General features: G+C 39.4%; 1 protein-coding gene across 1 annotated transcript in view; it reads right to left on the minus strand.

The window, feature by feature from the left end:
* Stk32a (serine/threonine kinase 32A) overlaps positions 1-24846 on the minus strand; it is an 82833-nt gene that overhangs the window by 44287 nt on the left and 13700 nt on the right. Inside the window, exon 2 of the mRNA XM_052155630.1 lies at positions 17450-17623. Within this exon, the coding sequence (XP_052011590.1) occupies positions 17450-17623 (174 nt within the window). The remainder of the gene's footprint in view (positions 1-17449; positions 17624-24846) is intronic.

Here is a 24846-nt window from a genome sequence, read left to right on the forward strand (position 1 = left end):
GTTCTTGACTAATGGCAGTAGGTAGTATTAGACAGAGCTCCTTGAGAAAGACATCAAATCTTTGCTGTAAAGATTCTGTAATGTTTTCCTTTAAGTGATCAAAGTTGTTAGCAACACACTGCCTAAGGGACAGCTGCCAGACCTGTCTCTAGTGGCCAGCTGCCTTAAGTGAGGAGCTATCAACCATGATGCCCCTTGTATGACAATCAGCAGGCTTATGATCATGGCAGCTCGGCTGCTTTGGACACTCCCTGGAGCTTCTGAGAAAACTGCACTCTAGCTGTAAGGACCATGGCAACTGTGAACATCCACACTGCCCATCACACACCACACACACACACCCATACACACACATACACACACATACACACATACTCCTACAAATGAAATGAATCTGTGCTTTATTCAGAGAGCTGCAATCTGGGAGTCAGAATAAAATCTGCCTTCCCCCCGATCTTTCTCTCATTAGCATTTTCATACAGAACCAGAACAAAGGCAGCAAATCAATTCAAAATCACTCCTGCCCAGGTGGGTCTTGTCTCTGAAACTGCCTCCACTCTGCATTGCGGGGTGGGGGTGGGGGGCTTGACATACACCAAGCACTGACTTTTGTACCCATCCTGAGCCATCTGGATGGCATCTGGTTTTAAGGTTAATGCACAGAAAACAAATTATTGGCTGTATCAAGGAATGTGCCCATTCTGGTTTTCTTCACACTAAAGAACAAATGTGTTGATTACAGAGTGACCTACCACAACCAAACGGCAGTAGATACACTGACCTCCACTCTTTTCTCCAGTGACAACTGCCTTAGACAGCTGGCCCTATCTCTGGGAGATGTCACTCAGTGACCCTCAGTGACCTCTAGATGGACCTGCCTCTAATCATCCCCAATGGCCCTCCCAATCTTGCTATTCCCACCCAGGCCATGGAGGGAGCACTTCCCAGATTAACTCAGCAAAAGCCTCTGATGGATGAACTATTGATGATGCTGCAGACCTAGGATCTGTGCTCATTTGCCCCTCCCCTGTTCTGACTACATAGGCATCCTATGTCAGCCTCCCTGAGTCAGCCAGGAAAGCTTGCCAACACATTGATGGCCTCCACATGCTGTGACACTAGGCCCCAATAAAACCTCTCTAGAGTGATCATTTTTATTCTTTTATTTTGACCTTTTTATGATCTTTACATGGATAAAGTGGGCTGAACCAGTTACACTAAGAACAGAAGAAATCTTCAGGCTTCCAGTCCATATATAATAGCAACAGCTATCTGGCAGCTTGAGAATGACCTATGGGATCATAAGTCCTGGAAACTGCTTATGGGATCATAAGCCCTGGAAACTGCTAGGGCAGAAAGCTTTTAGAACATTCAGGGCACAAGAGACTGCTGAGGAATTTTAGAAAGCTGCCAGAAGCAAAGGCTTTAGGAACTCGGAAGGCCACTGACAATGGAGTCTGTGGGGGTGAAAGGCTAGAGCTGCATAGAAGAACTGCAGATCCAGCCTCTAAAAGAGCTGAGAGTTTAGGGCCAGAGACAGACAGCTTGAAGGCTATAAAGGCATTGGCTGTTACAGGGCCACTATAAGTCAATGCACAGAGCAATAAGCCTTCACTTGGGTACCTACTGCCACTTGCTGCCTTTGAAAGCAGGGAGCCATAAATCTTTATTTCTGGGGACACAGAGCCATAAGCTTCTGGTTTTAAAAGCGCAATAGACTTTTGAGTTGTGTCTCTAGAGATGTGTCTGGCATTGAAAACTGTAGCTATAGGCCCGCACTTCTCAAGATTTGAGTCTCCGATATGAAAAGCCACTCTGTAAGGCTCAGGTTCTGAAAAGTGCCGGGCTTCCAACTCTAGCAGAAGCAGCCCTTTGCTTGTTCATTGTTTCCACCTGACTGGAGTAAAAGTATGCTCATGCATTTGGGACAGGATGCTGAAGCACTATACACAGACAAAGACAAAGCCCTATACAGGCTTTACAATATTACATAGTGTTTGAATATATGCATACATATATTTCATAAAAATATAAATATGTATAATAATATAACAGGCTTTACCTCATCAACATATATTTTACTAATATGCTAATGCAATCTAAAATTAAATACAAGATACATTGATAGATAGAGTCATATAACAAGTGGTTAAATCTAGACCCAAGGGTTCCAATTTCACTTGAGATAGAAGTTAGGAATATGGGCTTTGTAGTCAGAAGACCCAGGTTCAAATCTCAAATTTGCAATGTCCTAGTACTGGGACCATGGGCAAATGTGATCACTTTCCTAATAATATGCATTATTAATAATAATATGCATCTCTTATTAGTTACTGTGTTTTATTGTTGGCTATTTAAACAGGCACAGTCCTTTGAGGGTACCTGCTCTATGCTGATTCTAGGCATAAGCTGAAAAATGTCTTGCCTCAGAATTCCAGTTGCTGGATAAGGGATGGACTGATGATCCAATTTGATCTAGGAATGGGAGGGAGGGTGACAGAAGGCTACAAAAGAAGCCCCGTTGGTGACCTGGGGGAAGCTTTTAGAAGGAATATGATTCATTGAATTCAGAAGAATTAGCATAGCATGTAAGAGCATCCTTAGCATTACATTGAGGAGTACGCTCAGGATGGAAAATCCACAGACATAGCAGATAAGACACTGAAAGAAGCTGGTTGGTCAATACTGCTGATGCTTTGTTACATAAAAAACCTATAGATAGGCTTATATCTGGATTTTCTAGTTTTATAGGATAATTTATTTCATTCTTTGAAGCAATGTGAGTTTAGGGTTTCTAATATTTGATCCCTAGGCTCATGTAAGTAATAGAATTCTTAGACTCCACATGTATAATGAAAGACAATGGTCTCTACTGCACAAAGCTGTGATAATTTAATTCAATGATGTACAGAACCTGACATGAAGTAACTGTTATTTAAATTTCATTGAAAAACCAACAAATAATTAGCCCAGCATAGGAAGAGCTAGGTCATGAGATACTGAAGATAAACTGAGAGTGTAGAGATAAACAAGTGTTTTCAATGTTCATTCAACCATAATGGTGATAGGTTTCAATTGTACACCTGGCAACTCAAACTAAACTCTTTTATTCACTTAAGTGTAAACCACTCATTAGAGGCTCACATCTTGAATGCTAGCACTCAGAAGGCAAGGCAGGCATATCTTTGAGTCTGAGACCACCCTGGTCTACAGAGCTAGTTACAGTACGTCCAAGACTGTATGGGAAAAGCCTGTTTTGAAAAACCAAAATAAATGAATAAATACAATATACTTAAGTCTATATTATCCTCCAGAACTCTTATATAGTATCAATGACAAAGTTTGGTGGTACACAGTCATGCTCTTTTTTTACAAGCTGCCTATGACTTCTGTCACACCATGTGACAGAAGTGTTTTGGGAATGCTAGGGTCCTTAGAATATAATGCATTTACTAGTTGGGCTCTGTAGAAAATGTCTGTCTTGTGTCTTCAGGGTGAGAAGGTGAGCGGGTCAGTCCATGCTTTCTTTTTCCTTATGTGAGAGCACCTATTGCAGACCTTTCTAATCAATCCCATCCTTTGTACTAACCACACACTGCACCAAGAGAGAACAAGTTCAATCGCATGCCCTTTCTTGCTTGCTCTGCCTTTTCCTGAAGCACAAATAGGGTGTCAGGCTATGTCAGCACACTTGTTTGAATGTGGTCGTGGTCTAGCCTCTCTGCTCACACTTGTTGCCCCACTCCTAACTCCACATACCCTCTGCTCTGCACCAACACCCCTCAGGTGCTGACCTATTTGTCTATCCCTGCCACCAATGCTGCCAAATTTGATCAGGTCACTGGTGAGCAGAGTGCTGAAGCAGCCTGTGCCTTCCAGAAGCGTGCCTGCTCAAATCTTTATTTGCTATAAAGCACTAAACATGACTCTCTAAGTGTTTTAGGTCCTCATTGCTTGTGTTATCTCCTTAGCTGTCTTATGTAAGAAGACCAAAGAAGAGAAAGAAGGAAGAAGCTTCGTACACTCCCAAAATTTTACTTAGAGACACATGCCTGACATGTTCTCAGTAAGCAATATTATTTGGCATTAAGCAAGTGAACCTAAAAGGGTGAAGTGTATGCTCCATACTGCAATGTATGCTAGACAAAGTAAAGCTTTATTTAATGCAGATTCCAGGTTACATATTCATGAGACCCTTAAAAGTGCAGCTCAGCACAGTTAAATGCTAACATGTAAACAAGCTTTTCCTTGCCCTATTCTCGGTGGCCCTACCCAGGTAGGAGGTACATTTTAAAGGGCCTTTGCAGCTGTGTGAATCACCAAGAGGGCAGGCTCTCCCGTTTTCACAGTGTGTAACTCATGCTCATCCATTATTTGATAGCATGGGAGCAGGTGCCGAGCAGAGCACAGCAACATAATACCCTCATTACTGTGCTGCGTTTTGTTCCCAGGGCTCAAGTAGTCCCTCTGCTGCAGCCGTTAGGAAAAGGGAGCCTTTGCAAGGCCTCCTGATCTATTTAAGATGAGATTTAATAGACAAAAAAGGAGGGGCCTTTTTTTTAAGCACGCCATAGAAGGTGTTAGCCTGAAACCCATATCTAATATTTCAATGCAATAAACAACAGATGTTGTCAATATACTAAAAGCAAGAAAGACAGACCTCAAGTAGAACCCACATCCTGGGAGTAATAACAAATAACATCATCTACAATTACTTTTAGGCTTATAATCTTTTCAGACTGAACATATGCTATGGTAAATGAGGAAAAAAACCCATAACCTCCTTAACAGATCTATAAAAGCCAAACAAGACACCCTCAACCAGAGAAAGGAGATTAAAATGTGGTAAGTAACGGACACATTTTACCAAACTTAGAAGAGAATAGCAGGCCCTAGACCTCTCCTGGGCAGCACAGTAGAGCCAGCACTGGTGATAAAGGGTTAGATGAGCTGGGCTGAGGAAATGAGAGCAAGAGAGATGACCCTACCCTTGTTGGTTGCTGCACTGGAAGAGTAGCCAGGGTAGTGCTGAGAGTTTTCCCTGTTAGTGGTACATGTAAACTGGTGGGCTGATCAACTCAACTCCCTCCCAGGTCCAGGTTCAAAGCTTTGGGGTTGGCCTACCCCCAACATCTATCCTATCTATGATCTGCTGGAGAACATGAAAGGGCCAATCCCCCAGATTCAAAGTAGCAAGATCTCCATGACATAGGGCAACAACACGATCCAGTATAGTGTAGCAGAAAACAGAGACCCTGAAACATAGCATTGCCTCCTTGCAACAGATATTTGCAAGTAAAGATATATGAACAAAAGGGTATACTGTAACACACTGTGACACACTACAGCTTCTATGGCAAGATGTTTTTATTATTATTCTATCTTATTCTATTTTCTTTTGTGGAGGTTGAAAGGGTGGAGAGCAGATAGGAAGGAACAGGGAAATGAGTGGGACCAAGGTGCATCATGTGAAATTCACAAAGATTCAGTAAACTTAAAGGAAAAAAGGAGGGGAAAGTGTGTGTGGTGGTTTGAATAGGTTTGTTGTCCATAGACTTGTGTTTGGATGCTTGGACCACAGAAGTGGCACTATTAAGAGGCATGGCCTTGTTGGAGTAGGTGTGGCTTTGTTAAAGTATGTCATTGTGTAGGTGGGCTTTGAGTCTCCTGTACTCAGGCTCTGCGCAGTGAAGAAGAGTCCCCTGGCTGCTTGCAAAACAGAGTTCCTTTCTTCTGCCTGCAAATCAAGATGTAGAACTCTCAGCTCCTCCAGAATCATGTCCGCCATGCTTCCTACCATGATGATAATGAACTGAACCTCTGAAATTATAAACCAGCCCCAATGAAATGTTTTCTTTCCTAAGAGTTGCCTTGGTCATGGTATATCTTCACAGCAATAAAATAGCAGTGTACTATTTAATGAGTGGGAGTAAAAAAGAAAGAACACAGGATGAATAGGCCAGAAGGAACCAACCACTAAGCAACACTCCTCCATGGGCTCTGCTTTAGTGCCTGTCTCTAGGTTCCTGCCTTGGTTTCCTGTCCTAACTTTTATTGACCTGAGTGGTGCTAGATGAAATAAACCTCATCCTCTCTTAGTTTGTTTTGGTCATGGAGTTTATCACAACAAGAGAAATCAAACCAGGACAGGGGGAATACAAAGTAACACACAATACATATCAACCACAATTGTCCTGCAATTGGTTAAATAGCACTACGCAGTTCATGGAACTTTGAGCATGTGTGCCAATTACTTTCATGGGGATAAAACTAGGAAGCCTATGGTATAAAAGGAATATTTTGTTTTGTTTGTTTCAATACTAAGGGTTAAAGACAGCTTCTTATGAGTAGAGCAAGATCTCCACCACTCTCTGCTCAGTCAGATTAAACAAGAAGTGGAAATCCATGGGGGGGGGAGGGGTCCCTATAATGTCTATTTACCACTTTTCTCCTGAAGAAATGTACTATTCCTCATATCAATACCAGTTTTCGCTATAACCTTAAGCATAACCCTCAATTTCTCTGTGGAGGAAGAAGAAAGGGAGATAATTGGGGATCAGAAGTGATTCCCTCATACCTAAGACTCTAAGATGGCTTCCTCTTTGCCTTGGCAGGATGATCTAACCTTTAGTTAGATAATCTTGCATTTGAACTTAGTCTCCATACACTAGCTGGACATGGCCAACTTATTTAACATTGCCATGGTATTGTTGATTGTCAAAAGGAGCACTCTGTAGACCATGCTTAGTACCATAAGGCAAGGGCTTGTTAGGTATAATAAATAACACTTGTTAAGGCAATTAAGCAACGAAGTATGTACTTTGGATATAAATTAATTGGATAAAAGGGCTGGCAAGATAAAAGAAGTAAATACATTCAGGAATGATAAAAACATCTCACCAGGTGACTCATTCCTAAAGGCTTCAAAGCTGAGTTGTCACTGGGTTAACATATTCATTCACTGAACTCATCAGTCCTTTGAATGATTAGTACCAAAAATATCTCATTTTTGGCCTATGAATTATCACCTTAAGAATATAAACAATGACTGCTAAGATACTACAGGCTGTGTTAATTAGGTGCAAAGGTGACCTCAGGATTAGATCTCTGCTGCAATACATTAAAGACCTTCACTCAAAACAAGTATGGTTTTGGTTCACAATTGGATTGCAAACAAGAACTTGTCTGGTAAAGGTGCTAAGAGCTGCTTGGCACATTTCAGTGTCACACGCTCTTCAGGCAGTTCATCTCAGTCCAATGACCTTCTTGGAGGCCTTCAAGGGAAGATATGTGTGGTAGAGATCAGAGAGATGGCATTCTCTCACTTAGAGACCATCCTGCCGAGGCAAAGAGGAAGTCATCTTAGAGTCGTAGGTATGAGGCAATCACTTCTGATCCCCAATCAGTGCCTTCTCTTCTTCTTCCACAGAGAAGTTGAGGGCTATGCTTAAGGTTATAGAGGAAACTGGTATTGATGGATTTCCACTTCTTGTTTATGTCCTAGAGTAACTCAGTCTCTTGCTATTAATATGTTCTATCATCTGCTTCTTCCAAGCATTGTATTGGATTACTGGGACTATTGGGGTTATGTTATAGAATATTATATATTGTTATTTGGATGCTATCCTGCTAGTCAGCTCACTCTAGAGCAGTGATTCTCAACCTATGGGTCACAACTTCTTCAGTGGTTGAATGACTCTTTCACAGAGGTCACCTGAGACCACTGAAAAACAGATATTTATACAACAATTCCTAACAGTAGCAACATTACAATTTTGGAGCATCAACAAAATTAATTTTATGGTTGAGGCTCATCACAACATGAGGCACTGAATTAAAGGGTCACAGAATTGGGAAAGTTGAGAACTACTGGTCTAGGGCTTTGGTGCTACACTTTTACTAAATTTGACAAGGTAAGCTTTCACCAATCCAGCAGTTTCAAAGGGAATGAATTCTAATTTCCTGTCTGAACCAGCATGACCTAATCTTCAAAGAGAATTCAATTCTGACCAATGAGATGGTGGCTTTGGTGAAACTTCAGTTGTGCTATACCCACATTTCAGGCCAAAATGGGAGCTAATAGATATGGGTTAAATCAATGGCTCCTTTCTTATGCAGGATATCAAACCAAGGTGTATCACAGCTTCTCTTCTTCCAAAGCCAAACAATAGGAATTTGTGGAGCAAATTAAGATTTGCATCAGAAAAACCATCCATTATAAATTTACCTTGTATAATCATCCAAGAAAGAGATAATCATCCAATGTGAGAGCACACTCTCTCCTCATTCATATATTTACATTAAATTATCCAGTGACCATCTACCTTAATTACTGTGCTGAATGTTGGTGATTAAACACAGGCAAAAACATTCTCTACTCATACGGGGGGGTTACATTTACAACTGGGAGAAAGTGTTCTATTAATAACATCGTGGCTCCGGAGACACCATTAGAAGCATAACCATGACCACAGGGAAGATGTAATTGAAAGTGAGTCATGGTGGTCGTTAGTGTGTGCTTAGCCCATGAGAGATTCACAACAGCTTATAGGCTTTATAATGCATGCCTGTAAATTTAAAAGCCTTTCTTATTTGTGTTGATGTGACCTCTGAACCATTTTTTTATGATCAATTATTATCAATGCTACAACAGCAAAGTTCATCTTGCTGAACACTGGAGACTCAGCTCTGCCTCATTGTCTGGTAACCACACACTTTAAATGAATGTTGGAATGAATATATAGATTAGAATCATTATTCCCAAGGTGGTTTTGTTTTGTTTTGTTTTTGGCTATTGTAAAAGTATAGCTTTGGAAAAGAATGAAGGATGATAGGTACTTTCTGAAACTTGCTATTCTAGGCTGAAAAGTTGGTAAGTAAGGATTAATTTTTTTTTAATTTTTTTTATTCGATATATTTTTTATTTACATTTCAAATGATTTCCCCTTTCCTAGCCCCCCCAGTCCCCGAAAGTCCCGTAAGCCCCCTTCTCTCCCCCTGTCCTCCCACCCACCGCTTCCCACTTCCCTGTTCTGGTTTTGCCAAATACTGTTTCACTGAGTCTTTCCAGAAAAAGGGGCTACTCTTCCTTTCTTCTTGTACCTCATTTGATGTGTAGATTATGTTTTGGGTATTCCAGTTTTCTAGGTTAATACCCACTTATTAGTGAGTGCATACCATGATTCACCTTTTGAGTCTGGGTTACCTCACTTAGTATGATGTTCTCTAGCTCCATCCATTTGCCTAAGAATTTCATGAATTCATTGTTTCTAATGGCTGAATAGTACTCCATTGTGTAGATATACCACAGTTTTTGCATCCACTCTTCTGTTGAGGGATACCTGGCTTCTTTCCAGCATCTGCCAATTTTAAATAGGGCTGCTATGAACATAGTAGAGCATGTATCCTTATTACATGGTGGGGAATCCTCTGGGTATATGCCCAGGAGTGGTATAGCAGGATCTTCTGGAAGTGAGGTGCCCATTTTTCGGAGGAACCGCCAGACTGATTTCCAGAGTGGTTGTACCAATTTGCAACCCCACCAGCAGTAGAGGAGTGTTCCTCTTTCTCCACACCCTCTCCAACACCTGCTGTCTCCTGAATTTTTAATCTTAGCCATTCTGACTGGTGTAAGGTGAAATTTCAGGGTTGTTTTGATTTGCATTTCCCTAATGACTAATGAAGTTGAGCATTTTTTAAGATGCTTCTCCGCCATCCGAAGTTCTTCAGGTGAGAATTATCTGTTTAACTCTGTACCCCATTTTTTAATAGGGTTGTTTGGTTTTCTGGAGTCTAACTTCTTGAGTTCTTTATATATATTGGATATTAGCCCTCTATCTGATGTAGGATTCCCAATTTGTTGGTTGCCGATTTGTCCTCTTGATGGTGTCCTTTGCCTTACAGAAACTCTGTAATTTTATGAGGTCCCATTTGTCAATTCTTTCTCTTAGAGCATATGCTATTGGTATTCTGTTCAGAAACTTTCTCCCTGTACTGATGTCCTCAGGGTCTTCCCCAGTTTCTTTTCTATTAGCTTCAGAGTGTCTGGCTTTATGTGGAGGTCCTTGATCCATTTGGATTTGAGCTTAGTACAAGGAGACAAGGATGGATCAATTCGCATTCTTCTGCATGCTAACCTCCAGTTGAACCAGCACCATTTGTTGAAAAGGCTATCTTTTTTCCATTGGATGTTTTCAGCCTCTTTGTCGAGGATCAAGTGGCCATAGGTGTGTGGGTTCATTTCTGGATCTTCAATCCTGTTCCATTGATCCTCCTGCCTCTCACTGTACCAATACCATGCAGTACCTCCCATGAGCATGGGAGGTTTTCCCATTTTTTGAGGTCTTCTTCCATTTCCTTCTTCAGAGTCTTGAAGTTCTTGTCATACAGATCTTTCACATGTTTGGTAAGAGTCACCCCAAGATACTTTATATTGTTTGTGGCTATTGTGAAGGGGGTCATTTCCCTAATTTCTTTCTCAGCCTGCTTATCTTTTGATTACAGGAAGGCCACTGATTTGCTTGAGTTGATTTTATAACCTGCCACTTTGCTGAAGTTGTTTATCAGCTGTAGGAGTTCTCTAGTGGAGTTTTTTGGTCAAGGGAGAAGGATTAATTATTTTTTAATGCAGCAATATATAGGAAGAATACCTTTATTAGGTTTGTCTATCATCATTCTTTCTTTCTAATGGAGGTATATATTTTAAGGCTTTATTTTCAGTGTATCAAGAACCAATAAATTTGTGGCAGAATTAACCTATGCATGGTAAAATACATAAAATACATGTATCTTTGCTTCATAATAAATAATAAATCAATTATGTAGCATAATACAGAATAGTGCAAAAGTTGGGAAAAACTCATATAAACTCTTAAAATGTATTATTATTATATATTCAATTTGTTGGTCTTTCTCTTTGTAAAGAAGGATCTGCATGTTTCATATTTACTGTAACAATCTAAAGGCAACATTGAAAGGTGTCTATGTAACAGCACCAGGTGCTATACTAGTCATATATCTATAAACTATACATAATCTCATCAACACAAGGCAAAAAGATGTGCAGGAAGAGCCTCGAGTTTTCACATAACTTTGTCTATTTAAATAAGCTTAAAGCTGAGACAGAAAACTGGGAAAGAGTGCTCTTTTATAAACTAGAAGTAATTCAAGTGCTTGCTTTTTCCTCTCCTGGGTTGTGTTGTTTTGATTTTAAATTGGGAATTTCAAATGCTGCATCCTTGCTGTGTCCAAACTTGTTGGGTAATAAGGAGTTATGTTTTTGTCCATAAGTTCTTTGGGATGCCAACATGCACAGTGAAGTCTGAGGAAGTGTTAGGATTGAATCCTATTCATTTTTAAAGCTTTAAAAAAAAACAGGCCAACTCCTTTTTTATACTACCATATCAACCTTTTTTTAAAGGTCTTTATTTTTAATGCATTTTCTTTCATCTGTGTCATGAGGACTGAATGTTCTTCCATTTGCTATGGCAGTGTGACGTGTTTGGCTTATATTACAAATGAGGAGTCACTATATATGTTAAAAAGTTTTTAAAGTCTTATAGTTATCCACCAAACATTGATGAATGTGTGATCTTTGCCAGAGCTGTGAAGACAGGATACAAAGGGTCAAAGACCTAAGCCAATAACAGTCAGTTTATGTTCAGTTGGTACAACACATCTCCTGGGCAAACTGTAGCCCATCAGAAATACCATACCCCTATACTCATGGCAGACCCTGTAGACAACCCTTCCCCACGATTTTAGAAATTTGCTTTGTGTGCTGTGAGTGGTTGATGTAGTCTTGATAATGTTTATAACTCCTCTGTAATTATTGTTATATGTACAGTTTTTATTTAATTTATTTTTAGAGATCCTTTTCTTTTTCTGGAAGAGTTCAAAGCACCCCAAAGAAATATGTTATACATTTTGGTGAAAAATTGTCATTTATGATCCATGGTTTATTTAAGAAAAAAGGAAAGAAAAGAAAGTGGGAAATTATAAAGTATATCTTCATCTTAAGGATTAATTCTTATCTGCATCTTGCTTCAAAATGAATCTGGCTGCCTTACTGGTCCCTCTGCCCCTCTCACCGTAACAAAGTAGACAAGGGTAGTAAATGAAAACACAATATCCCGTCTCCTTCTTGATAATGGGTACTCTTTTATTACTCCCTGTTCAATATTTCCACTATCAATGGGAGATAAAATTTTGCAACTGTTTCTGTTGTGCTCTGATTATTTACATGAATTGCCTAATAGGACTTTATCTCATTCCTATAGGGATTTAGAAAACTGTGAATTATAACTTCATTATGGGAAGCTTATTTTTTTACAAGATGAAAACTACAATCAAACATCTACTGTAATCTAAGATGACTTACTGTTAACTGTCTTAAATAGTTCATCTCCATAGCTAAAATTCATAATTGAGTCGTCTTCTATATCTGGCAGGAGAATGAGGACCAATTCCTTTTTGGACTGCAATAATTAGTTTCCATCCGATTATTCACTGGAAAGACTGTGGTATTCTAATCAAGCTCTGCTCTCCTGTGGGAATTATAATGAATTTGGGTTTTCTTATTTTTAATAGAAGCAAACAATCACTTCGTCCACAATTTAAAGCCTTCCCTTCCTGGATTAATGTAAATAAGGGAATATTAAAATAGACTCTGAAAATACTTTGAAAATACACACTTTGAAAATAAAACCAGTTTGTTTTCAATCTGAGCACAGGGAAATGTTTGAATTTCTTGACTAATAAAAACTTGCTTAATTATATAAATCAAAATAAAGTCATTTTGCAATTCTGTCATGATCAACTGTGTAGAAGTAAGATCCCGAAACTGATAAAAACTAGCTCAATATTTTGTATATAAAAGTTTAAAAATTCAAGTCTATGGATAGAAAACTTCCACCAATAAAAAAAGACAGAGTCTGCTTTATATCTGACATGTCTATGACAGAAACAGGACATGCAGTGTTTTAGAAAATTAAGGTGCGCATTGCTAGCAGAGATGTCAATGTAAGAAAAAAGTTAAAACAGGGTCCATTCTGTAACATCCTTGGGAACAGATTCTCTCTCTCTCTCTCTCTCTCTCTCTCTCTCTCTCTCTCTCTCTGTGTGTGTGTGTGTGTGTGTGTGTGTGTGTGTGTGTATACACGCTCATGTGAGCATGGTGTGTGTGCATGCAAGTGTATATACACACTCGTGTGTGCATATTGTGTGTGTGTTCATGTAAGGGAGAGATTATGCACTCATGAGCGTGCATGTACTTGTTGAGGCAGCAGGTGGAGGTTACACATCTTCTATAACTATTTACCTGACGTTTTGAGACAGGGTCTCTCACTGAAACTGGAGTTGAACAATTCAGTTAGAATGACTGGTCAATGATTTCCAGAGATCCCTCCAGCACTGAGATTCTCATGTGCACTTTTTATATGAATCCTGTTGATCTAGCCTTAGGTCATCATTCTTGCTCAGCAAGCATCCTACGGACTCAGCCATGGTCTAGGCCCAACTGCTGCTTTGGCTGTCCAAACTTCTTGTAAAACCTCAGAGTTGTTCCAAAACTGTTTCCTTACCTAATATCTCTTCTTCTGTATTTTATGCCAGCCCTTTTCATAACAGCTTAGCTTCTGGTTTCAGAGTTTCCTCTCACCCACTGGTTTCAATGTACCAACATTGTCTGTGCAGTTGGAATCTGAATCAGGCTGAAGATGCAATGCCCACCTTATGCCTGCTCTCCTCAGGCTCCTGCAACACTCAGCCTCATAGAGCATGCTGTGGTCCAGAGCACTGCATTTCCTCAAAGCTGATGCTTTGATGCATTCTAACAATGTAATTTGGAGTGAGAGCCTGAATGACTTCAAAACTGGAGTTTCATTTGTGAAGTGGGAATGGTATAAGCCTTCTGGAACTGGGGCAAGCCTGAGCAAAAGTGTACAAGTACTTAGAAGAGTCCCCTGGACTGGAAGCCACCGATAAATGGTAAGCTGATGCGACTCTTGTCCCATGCATATTCATTGAGTACGTAAGATCATTTTGAATCATCTACCATGTCTGGAGGCAAATCGTGGTTTGACTCTGAACATAGGAGTCCTGTATTTCATAGCTGCTGTTCCGTGTAATTGGTTCTTCTCACTTGGGCAAATCTATGATGATGCAAGAATTCCTCTTCATTCACGCATTTTATGTCTTGGAATTCAGAATGTGAGTTTTCAGTCTAATATTCTAAGTAGCAGAAGGATGATTTATTCTGTCATCTTCGCATCAATCAAATCAAGCATTTAGTTTGCTGATTCTTTTGAAGGAAGATTTATATTTTTAATTTAAATGTATTCCATGAAAAACCCCAGGCTATATATCACTGAACACCCTGGGAAATAGCTGAACCATCAAGATGAATAAGTATTTGTTGCAATAAATAAAGAAAGACGTTTTACAAAAAGATTCCTAGCACTCGGAAGCCGGTCTGAGTTGATTTCTCAGCTTTAGACCCCACATGAACTCCAGCTTCAGAAAGACATTATTGTTCTCATTTAAATTCCTTAGACAGAGAAACACCCCTTAGTTCACCAGCTTTTAAACCATGTGACACCATTTCAAGATGATAACACATTGAATTGATGTCTGGCATTTTAATAGTAAAAATCCTAGTTGTTAGACAATTAAAGCGTCTATTTGGCCCATTGTCGTGGAAGAATCTTAATGCTAGTGATATACCTTTCATTTACCAGAACATATAAGAGTTTAGACTACCATCTCAGCATTATTATTTGTCTTTGGAAATCAAAATATAATTACATTATTTTCCCTTCTCTTCTCTTCATTGCAACCTTTCTCCTATACCCCAATTTGCTCTCAAATTCATGGCCTCCTTTTGTTAAGTTGCTGCTACATATATATGTATTTATGTGTGTGTGTAGTTCCAAATATACAAATACAGCCTGCTGTGTATATATGATGCTACTTCTATGTATATGATTTAAAGGCTGACCACTTGGTTTTGGATAACCAATTTGGGAACTCTTCTGTGGGCAAGACTATTTCTCTTGTTCTTAACATTTCTTAGTAGTTCTTTGCCTAGGGTTGAAGCCCTATGGGATTTCCCTCCTCCCATGCTAGCATGTCAGTCGGTGGCATCTGTACAGGTCCTATGTAGACAACCATGTCCAGTATTATTATTGTTAATAATAACCTACTAGCTCTGAAGTATGCTGTACTAATGTTAAATTATGTTACACAATATGAAGCCTATGAAATGTTGAAATGTTTGGCTTTAATGTACCATATATATTTTTACCATTTATGATCTAAATCATGTGTATGTGCATGTTTGTGTGGCGGTACATGTGTAAGAGTACAGTGTTTTTGAAGCCAAAGGAACCAAACATTCCTGGAGCTATAGTTCAAAGCTGTTGTGAGATTACTGACTTGGGTTCAGGGAATTGGTCTCAGGGTCTTTAATAAATGCTCTACCCACAAAGGTATTTCTCCAGCTCTCATCCCCATATTTTAAACTTGCAAGTATTATTTGTTCCCACGCAGTCATTGACACAGCTCAGTCAGCATTTATTATTTTATCTTTTTGACAAATAATGGGGAGGCCAAGGGAAGCTAAGCAGCCATGGCTTTACTCCCGGAGTAGGGGCCACAAATGAAATAAGCAATTGGATATCAAAAAGGGTCAAAGCACAATGCTCTGACAGCTTATAAAATGCAATACATGGGATACGAGCAGACCCCATGGGCAACAGAAACACATTGGAATTGCTCTTTGACACCAGAAAAATGGCATCTCAGTTTGTTTCAGTGCCACATTTGGGATTTCTACTTTTCCTCAGAGTGTCATTGCTAACTTTCATTCTCTGTGAGAAGACTTTTCTCCACCACATTTGAGGTTTCTTTTGTGCTGGACACTGGAAGGCACTTTATAGAGATCACTGACTTAAATGCCTTAGCACCAACAAGAACTCTTCATTTGATCTAAGTGTGCCCACTGTACGGATGAAACTAAACAAGAAGTAATACTGTGGGAGTATAAAAAGCTAGAAACAGGAAGTTCACCCTTCGTGTGCCCCAAGATTTGATGAGAAGAGTAAAGAAGGAGGGAGGGAAAGCTAGAACAACTGTCATGACATATGAGCAAGCTCCTTCTGGGTTCAGGTTGGATTTCCTTCTGAATTCCTTTCACAATAAAGGTCTTCCCAGAAAGAGCTGTCAGGAACTAGAAAGGCTAGTTTTCAAAACAAGATCTACAGTTACCCACAAAACACCAGGTGTGTAAATTCCCTTCTGAAGCCCTATGTAATTAACTGGTGAGCTTTCCATTTACCTACTACTTGAAAAGCACATTTCCAATACAAACAGACATCCAAAGATGGAAAATTAAACAGTTACTACGTCTACCTGCTTGTGCCTACTAAATATGCCACAAATGTACTAAAATCTCAGTCAACTGTTCAAAATAAGAGAGGATGGCATCAAGGTAATCCATATTGATTTTTATCTAATGATGTATAATGGATGCATGTATTTTACATATATAATTAGTGCAGTCAGTATAGCATAGCTCTTTCCCACTTAGGTTGGAGTGATTCAGTTTTAGATCCCAAAAGGACCAACTGTTAGCAAATCTTTGACCTGCTTTCTTCTTCAGTACAATGGAGACACTAAAATCAAATGGGAAATCCTTGTTGGTGCCTGCTAGTGCACAACACTAAGGAAACTTCAGTAAGAGTGGTAGATTTGGTGCTAATTTGATTACTAAAATCCCAGGTGATAATTTCATATTATAAATTCTGGTTTCCTCATATTTATTCCTGGCCTAACAATATCTCCTCTGATCTTATATCACAGGTTGTTTTAGAGATAATGTATTAGAATAAATGAGATATAGTATATGAGATAATCATTAAAGCTAGTCATTCTTTACAATTGTCTTTACATATCCTTTTCAGTCTACTGGTCATATTCCTTTATAGCATCTTATTTATTTTCTTAAAACAAATTTGCTAAGTGCAGGAGAGTCTTTGTTTTCATTGTTCCTGTTAGCAGTGAACATGTAAGAGACTTGTTTGACACAGATGACAGGACAGGAAGACATTAGACCAAGTTTCCTCCTCTGCTGATTTTCTTTCTTATCTTTCCCTCCTGTGTGCTTGTACTTCTATTTAAATTAATTAATTTAACATTTAACTTCTTAGCCATTCCATTCCTTCTCTTTATATAGGTATAGTTATTACCCAAGTACAAATAGTTACTGATAGTGATTTTCAGTCTTGTCATTTACTGTGACCTTGGACAAATTAAACTTTATATGCCAATCACCTACATGGATAACCTCAAAAAGTTGCTGTAATGACTGAATGAACATGAGCCAAAACTTGTTCCATGCAGTAGGTATGTGTTTCTTTCTAAACCATGAGTTGTCTCCTTGCACATGACTGACCTGTGAATGATGCGCTGGCTCTGCAGGTAGTCTAAGGCCATGGCCAGCTCACAGATAAAGAGCTTCACTGTGTCCTCCTGGAAGTGGACATTCTGCTGCAGGTGATAACGCAGGTCCCCACCAAGAAGCAGGTCTACCACCATGAACATGTCTTCTTCATCTTGAAAGGAATACCTAGAACAGCATTAAACAACACATATTAGAACTGGAGGTATGGCTCAATGGACAAAGTGCTTGAGTAAGCATCAGGACCTGAGTTTGGTTCCTCAGTACCCAGGGAAAATGGTGTTATGGTGGATAGGGTGAGATAAGCCCTATGTTGGGGGCCAGACATAGGCAGATCCAGAAACCTCTCTGACCAGCCTCACTAGCCAAAATAGGAGCTTCAGGATCGTTAAGACAACCTGAAGAGAAGCAACTAGGAAAGAGCAGGGTGTCAACATTTCCATAAAGTAAAAATCCTAACAAACGATCGAGCCAAGGGTTCTCCAGGGACAACATGAAATATGAAAGAGAACACTATCGCATCCTGAAGTACAGACAAAAGGGAGACCCATGTATGGGGTGCAGTTTAGACTGTTGGAACATCAGGTATGATGGGGAAGCCCAAGTTTGGGGAAAATGCATGGGCCAATTTTATAACAGGAACTTCATCACAAATCTATACACATTAGGGAGTCCCTGACAGGTGTGATGCCAGCTATAGGACCAGACACCAGCTCTCCACATGAAGGATCACAGAGCTGAGGGATGGGAGATGAAGCTGGGCACAGCCAGCCCCAGGTGGGTCCCTGTCGCGTACACAGAACCTCCAGTGAGGATGCGGGGGATGTGTTCATATGCACAACACCATGGTAAAGACATTCTTCTCCTGCAGGGACTTGTTTTATTGTACCCACGCCTCAGGCATGATTTCTTGTCACAACAAAGCCATCTAAATCAATACTGCTTTAATATGTTTCTGTTTTCCTAATGTCGCTGAAATCATATTTTGAAATTTTATTTGCATTAAAGAAGTAAGTGCCAGTAAGCCATACCCAAGGAAGCATGTGATGCTTAGTGATGAATTCTCTGCTCGGGAGGAACTGTAAGAACACCAATGATGGAGCGAGTACTAAAGGGTGAAGGGGGATCATTTTTGATAAGGAATGAGAATACCAACAAAGCATGATTAATCTGAGGGAGTTGATGGGGTAATGAAGACTGACAGTTCCTCCTGTTCACTGGTTCAACAAGCAAAATTTCAGATCCACACAGAAGATGTCAGAAATTGCGATGTTAGTGAAATTAAGACGAAATGCACAAAATGCTTTTGGAAACTTTCAGATACACGTGCTTGGTATTATCTGTTAAGAATTAGGTTCTTTGCTTCAGCGGGATAGCTGGCTGGCTAGCTTAGCTTCAGGTTAAATAGACAACTAGGAAAGCTGCTGGGTCTAGATGCTTCCATTTGAAATCCTTCCAAATTATATTCATTGTGTTCTGGAGATCTTTTAGTGAGCCACTCTGGGATAGTTAATATGTAATCACACCTGAGGTCTGATGCACCTCAGGCTGTTCTGAGCAGTGGAACAGAAAGCATACTGGCTCATGGGCTGAGTTGCAGATGGGATGAGGATAGTGAGAAGGAGACTGGGAACCAAAAGAAGGGGGAAAAACAGTGCACATAACTAGATGCTTATAGAAAGTTAGCCTGTGGAGCAGAATTGCATTATACTCTACTGTTAACTACCCTCTCATGTATACGTAAGACACCTATTGACACACCAGGAGGCTCTGCACCTACTATTGCACTAAATCATTTAAATATAGCTTACACTAAATTCAGCCTGAGCAAGCAAACATTTTTACTAAGGAATGAGTTAAGCAGTTTTTATTCAAAGAACAAACCGAAACACATGAAACACATGCCAGTTGTGACAAGTTAGCTGCGTGTTCCAACATGTAGGGGATTATTAATCAAAGAGAAAAGTGGTTGAGGCAAGAGGCGGCAAGCTCCTCTGGCCAGCAGAAATACAAATTCAGTAAGCTGTGAAGTAAGTCTGACCCTTAAAAGTCATCTTCTTTCCTCAGTTCATCAGATCTGAATCCTACTTTGGTTTCTTAACTCTCAGAGGGAAGAGATAAGCATTTTATTTTCTTAAACAACTTAATTAAAAATATGTAGCCATAACATAATTTAGTAATACACAGAATGCTCTGTTCTTATCACAGTCTGATTTCTTTTCTAATAAAAAGACCTTCCTTATAACTCAAGAACTTGTCCCAGAGGCTCACTGCTGGGCTTCTATAGCCTGTGTTTCCTATGTGACAGCATGGAATAGTTCTTAGTTGGCTGTGCTAAAATTAACAAGTCTAACCCTGATGTAGATGAAATTCACTAGCAGTATGTTCATTAGTTCTCCCACAGACCAATTTGATATAGACAATTTATAAACTGAAGTTCCCCCTTCACATGTGGCTCTAGATTTTGTCAATTTTACAAAACAGTGGTATTACAAACACACACACCACACTGCACACACAAAACATGTGTGCATGTACATGTTTGTGCATACACAGTGTACATATAATAGATACATTTTAAAAATGTAACACATACAAAATCAAAAGGAAATAATAAATGCTGATACATGTATAAAATTTTCAGCCAAAAGCTTACTTGTCTAAATGATGGGATTTATAAGTCATTTTTAATTTTCTAGTTTTTATATTTGCATTTTACTTAACTTCCAAATGCAAATAGATATTAGAAAATCTTTTCTTTCACGTATATCTAATATTGGTTGCCTCATTAGAAAAAAAAAGATGACACTGTCAGCTTCTGATCTGTATAAAGTAAGTTAATAACATTCACCAAATACAAACTCAATGTCTATATAATGTACACATATATATGTATTATACAAATATTCCTTTCTATAACTGGAATGTTTATGCAAGCTTGTGAGGTTAGGGTAATAGAGAGAATATGAAAAGGGATAAGTAATACTAAGGGTCTTTGAAAAGGTCATATGGAAACCTACTACTATAGAAACTACATATACACATACACACATACATGTACATGTATATATACACATCCATATACACATATAGAAAGGGATTTAAAACAGAGTCACTCTATATTAGGGGTAAATTATTTTTGCAAAAACATATAAAAACAGTATAGTGGCATGTATGGGCTACCTATTTTCAAGTCATTGGGTTCCATAGATTCCACCTCCAATGTATTACAGGCTATTTCCATTACTTCCAAAACTTGATAATAACTTCTTATTGATAAAGACACCAGGAGTTTGAGCCATAGAGCATAGAGAAAACAAACTGTTACTAACCTGAAAGCTTCTTCATTATTAGATAGCCTCCATAATGCTGCAAGGGCCTAAGAGTTCTACTCGGAAGGAAAAGTTCATCAACAATCTTACCTACCTAAAACCTAGAAGCTAAGAATAGTGCTTATTCTGGCAAGAGAGGCCCAGCAGTGTACTGTTGGCATGAATGTTATGTGAGTAATCAACCACTTTATGATTGGATTTAAGGCCTTTCCACAAGACAGAAAACATTCCTTTGGCCAAACCCACATGGCTGGCTAGGCCCTAGGCCTGATGGGAGATCTGGTAGTAGTATTCTGCTAAATGAACACATTATTAAACTGTCCCATGTTCTTGTTTTAACACAACAATGCATCTTTCAAATCTCATCAGTGAACTTCCTTTTTCAGTAGATGGTGATTAAAACAGAAGTCAGCATGCATAGAAGAAGAAATGTGGAGCGATCAGCTCTACATGGGACTTCTACATATACCTCTTCCATGCAGCTCAAGGATCATCATGGAAGAGGAGACAGAAAAAGTATGAAAGATGAGGGCAGTGAATTGCTGAAGAAAAACAATATTTTGTTTTCAGACATACAGAGCAGTTCATTCATGAATCACAACCACTATGACGATGTGCACAAGACTTGTATAAGATCAAGCCAACCAAAATCTAATCATGGAAGAAGAGTTTGGGAATTCCCACCCATATTTGAGGAGCCATTTGTAATTGAAGGGTAGAAGAGGAGGCAACTCATAGTCAACCTTTGAGAATCTGCCCATGCTCCCATAGAGGTCCCACATCCATGAACATACAATCAGCACTAAGTGGACTTAGTAAATTCAGGGAAAGGAATGGGAAGGTAATATAGGAACTGGAGAGGATGGAACAGAGGGTAGACGTGACCGAAACACACAATACTGTAAATGAAGTACTCAAACAACAAACTGTTCTTACAAAAGACTTTTATAGATCCTGCAGGTCTTCTATTCATTCCATAGCTTTCCTGACCAACATCTTTTATATTCTAGCAAAAGTTTTTTTGAAGAAATCAAATCATTTCTGCTACAGCATTTTAACATGCTGGGATTCTGAGAACTGCATGCATGTGCTGTCTCTGAGATGCTTCACAAGTCTGTATTACGTGAAAATTGGTAGATTGATCTAAGGACTTACAAAAATTCAAGTTAGATGGATTGTTTACATGAGGAGGTATGAAGTTACTTTACAGATGGGTCTATGTACTTTAATAAACACATATATAATTAATAGATCTATTTTGTACTGTTACCTACCATTATGCATCACTGCCTAGAGCCCCAAGGTTCCTTCAGAGTAATAAAATTGAACTCTTATTTCTCCTTCATGTTTTACATGGAATACTTTAATAAGAAAAACTGATTTAATAAACTAGTTACAGTGGGATGCATTTCATATAGGGAAAATTAAAACAGACGTTCAAAAGTGATCTCTCCTTTAGCAATGATTTTTCAAAATGATTTGTTTCCCAATACTTTCCAAAAGCAACCAACACATTTTTAAAACACAATTCACATATCAAATGATGTCCAAGAAGAAGGAAGGAGTGGCCCCTGGTTCTGGAAAGGCTCAGTGCAGCAGTGTAGGGCAATACCAGAACAGGGAAGTGGGAATGGGTGGATGGGGGAACAGGGGAAGGGAAGAGGGCTTATGGCATTTTTGGGGAGGAGGGATCCAGGAAAGGGGAAATCATTTCTTTATTTGAAATGTAAATAAAGAATATATCGAATAAAAACTAAATAAAATATCTATTGAACTAAAAAAAAGTATCCCAATGAGCTCATGGGTTTGATGTTATCATGTCTGTTTTTCTTTTGTTTGTGCATTCTTGAACCTGGGAGCCATAATCAAGCAATAACACACATATTAATATGATCTAATAGGCTTCTATACTTTTATGGTATAATAACATATTACTAACTACCTTGTATTATTCCTATTCCAGACAAATGTAATTGGAAGTTCTCTCTCTCCCTCCATCCCTTATTTCCTCCCTCTCTCCTCCCTCCCTCCCTCTTTCCCTCCTTTCCTCTCTCAGCCACTCTCTCACACACACACATGAAGCTATAATATGCAGACTCAAGTGTAATCTTCAATAAATACATATTAACTTTCACAATGAAAGTATGTCTTTTCTGTTACCAACCGCATGGGTGTCTGCCGCGGGGGAACCAGGGTTCCTTGATCCAGGAAGACACAGGTCTGGTGGAAACATGACAAACTGACATGACCACAGAGGTGATTTAAAATTTGAGTGTATTTCTCAGGTATCTCTCAAAGTCCAGTCAAGTTAACATCTCGAATTAAGCATCATAGACATTTGTAAAAGGCTAGCTAGGCTTTCTCGGGCAATACAGGGTGTTTACCCCAAGTCCAGGGTCCATGTGGCTAAACTGCTTCTTCATCTTGGTCTCGATGTCACGCTGGCCTGGGAGCTGAAGAAAGATGGTTCTCGTGCCTAGCCTCCTGGTGAAAATGGCGACATTGTAGAACTTGAGAAGCTGTCTTGCTTGTGCTGTCTTTTAAGAGTCCTTTTGACTAGTCTGCCGGTTGCATTCTTCTCTGTGCCATGCTTGGGACCATCGTAGGCCCCGAACCCAGGGCCATCATGGGCCCTGGGCGATCAGCTCTAATGGTTAGCTCTGGTAGCAGTCTCTAGCCTCTAGCCTGGTAAAGCTAACTGGCTGCAGCTTGATGAATTAACTAACTCATTCCTCCTGAGTGTCTCTCTCTCAGGTAGAGAGAGTCTACTGCCTCTCTGCAAATCAAAAGTATCTACTGTCTCTCTGTCTGCCTCTCTGACTCTCTCTCTCTCTCTCTCTCTCTCTCTCTCTCTCTCTCTCTCTCTCTCTCTCTCAGACTCAATTTAGTCTCTCTGAGTTAGTAAATATAAACTGTATCCTGAATCACACCTGGATAAGCCAGAAAGGCTGCTTTTGTCAAGATCTCCCTGCGTGAGGCCCGTAACACAAAGGATTCCTCATAAAGCTTCCCTTGCTTTTCAGGTGGGCCTGAGATAGCCTATCTGCAAGCAAAATCAAGAGTCAACAGGCAGAACTAGATTAACTTGTGGGGGGAGGTAGCTAGGGACCAACTCAAATGTAAATTCTTTCTACCTTGCCCAATACGCATCTGTAAGCAGGGACCTTATAAGATTTTTCAGATGTAAATATCCTTAGTTTGGACTATTGTTTGGAAAACCATCTGCCCTGAAAGGTAGTTGACTAGAACCTGAGACTGCGATTTCTGAAATGCCTTTTTTACCATAATAACATAAATGGTTGGAGCAAAGCAAATAGAATTTTTTGTTATATGATGGATTTTTATATATCTATATTTGCTTGGTTAGGCCATGTCTCGGCTATAAGGAAATAGGAGAATTTAAGAAATTGCCAAGTGAGATTTATCTGCTTCTAAATATATGGGGAGGTCCATTATTCCCAGGAGACATTTTTTCTTTCACCTCTGTCTGTATAGTATCATGTATACAGACTTTCACTGGGCCACCGTGGCACTTTTCTTCATCACTGGAGGTGTTGGTGTGTGTGTGTTAGCTCTGCTCCATCGGCCACACATAATGATGTCAGAATGGCAGCATTGCCACTAACCAAAGCATCACTGAAAACTCTGCATGTTCCTCTCACTCTTCTTGTTATTAGGATATTTCCAACTGATTAAGCACAGTAAACCTTCTGTCAGTAATTCTTGCCACAAACTCAATACAGCATGCATACTATGAGTAAGAGGTTAGCATCCTTGATGAATTCTCACAGGGTTTTATGCAACGGCTGCATCATTTTACATCTTCATCAGCAGGGCTGATGGCTCCAGTTTTCCATTTTCTTTTCCAGCTTTTACTATCCCTTGCTTTTAAAACGGTAGTCATTGCAGTGCACAGGAGGCACTATGGTTTTGATTTTCAATTTCCTAATGTTTATTCTTGTTCTATGCTTTCCTGAGCACCTATTGGATACTTCCCATCATTTTGGAGAAAACCTCTATTTACAGATTCTTTATCAGTTTTTAAAATAAGCTTTTTTG

The sequence above is a fragment of the Apodemus sylvaticus genome, chromosome 13 (genome assembly GCF_947179515.1).
Source record: "Apodemus sylvaticus chromosome 13, mApoSyl1.1, whole genome shotgun sequence".
NCBI lineage: Eukaryota > Metazoa > Chordata > Mammalia > Rodentia > Muridae > Apodemus > Apodemus sylvaticus.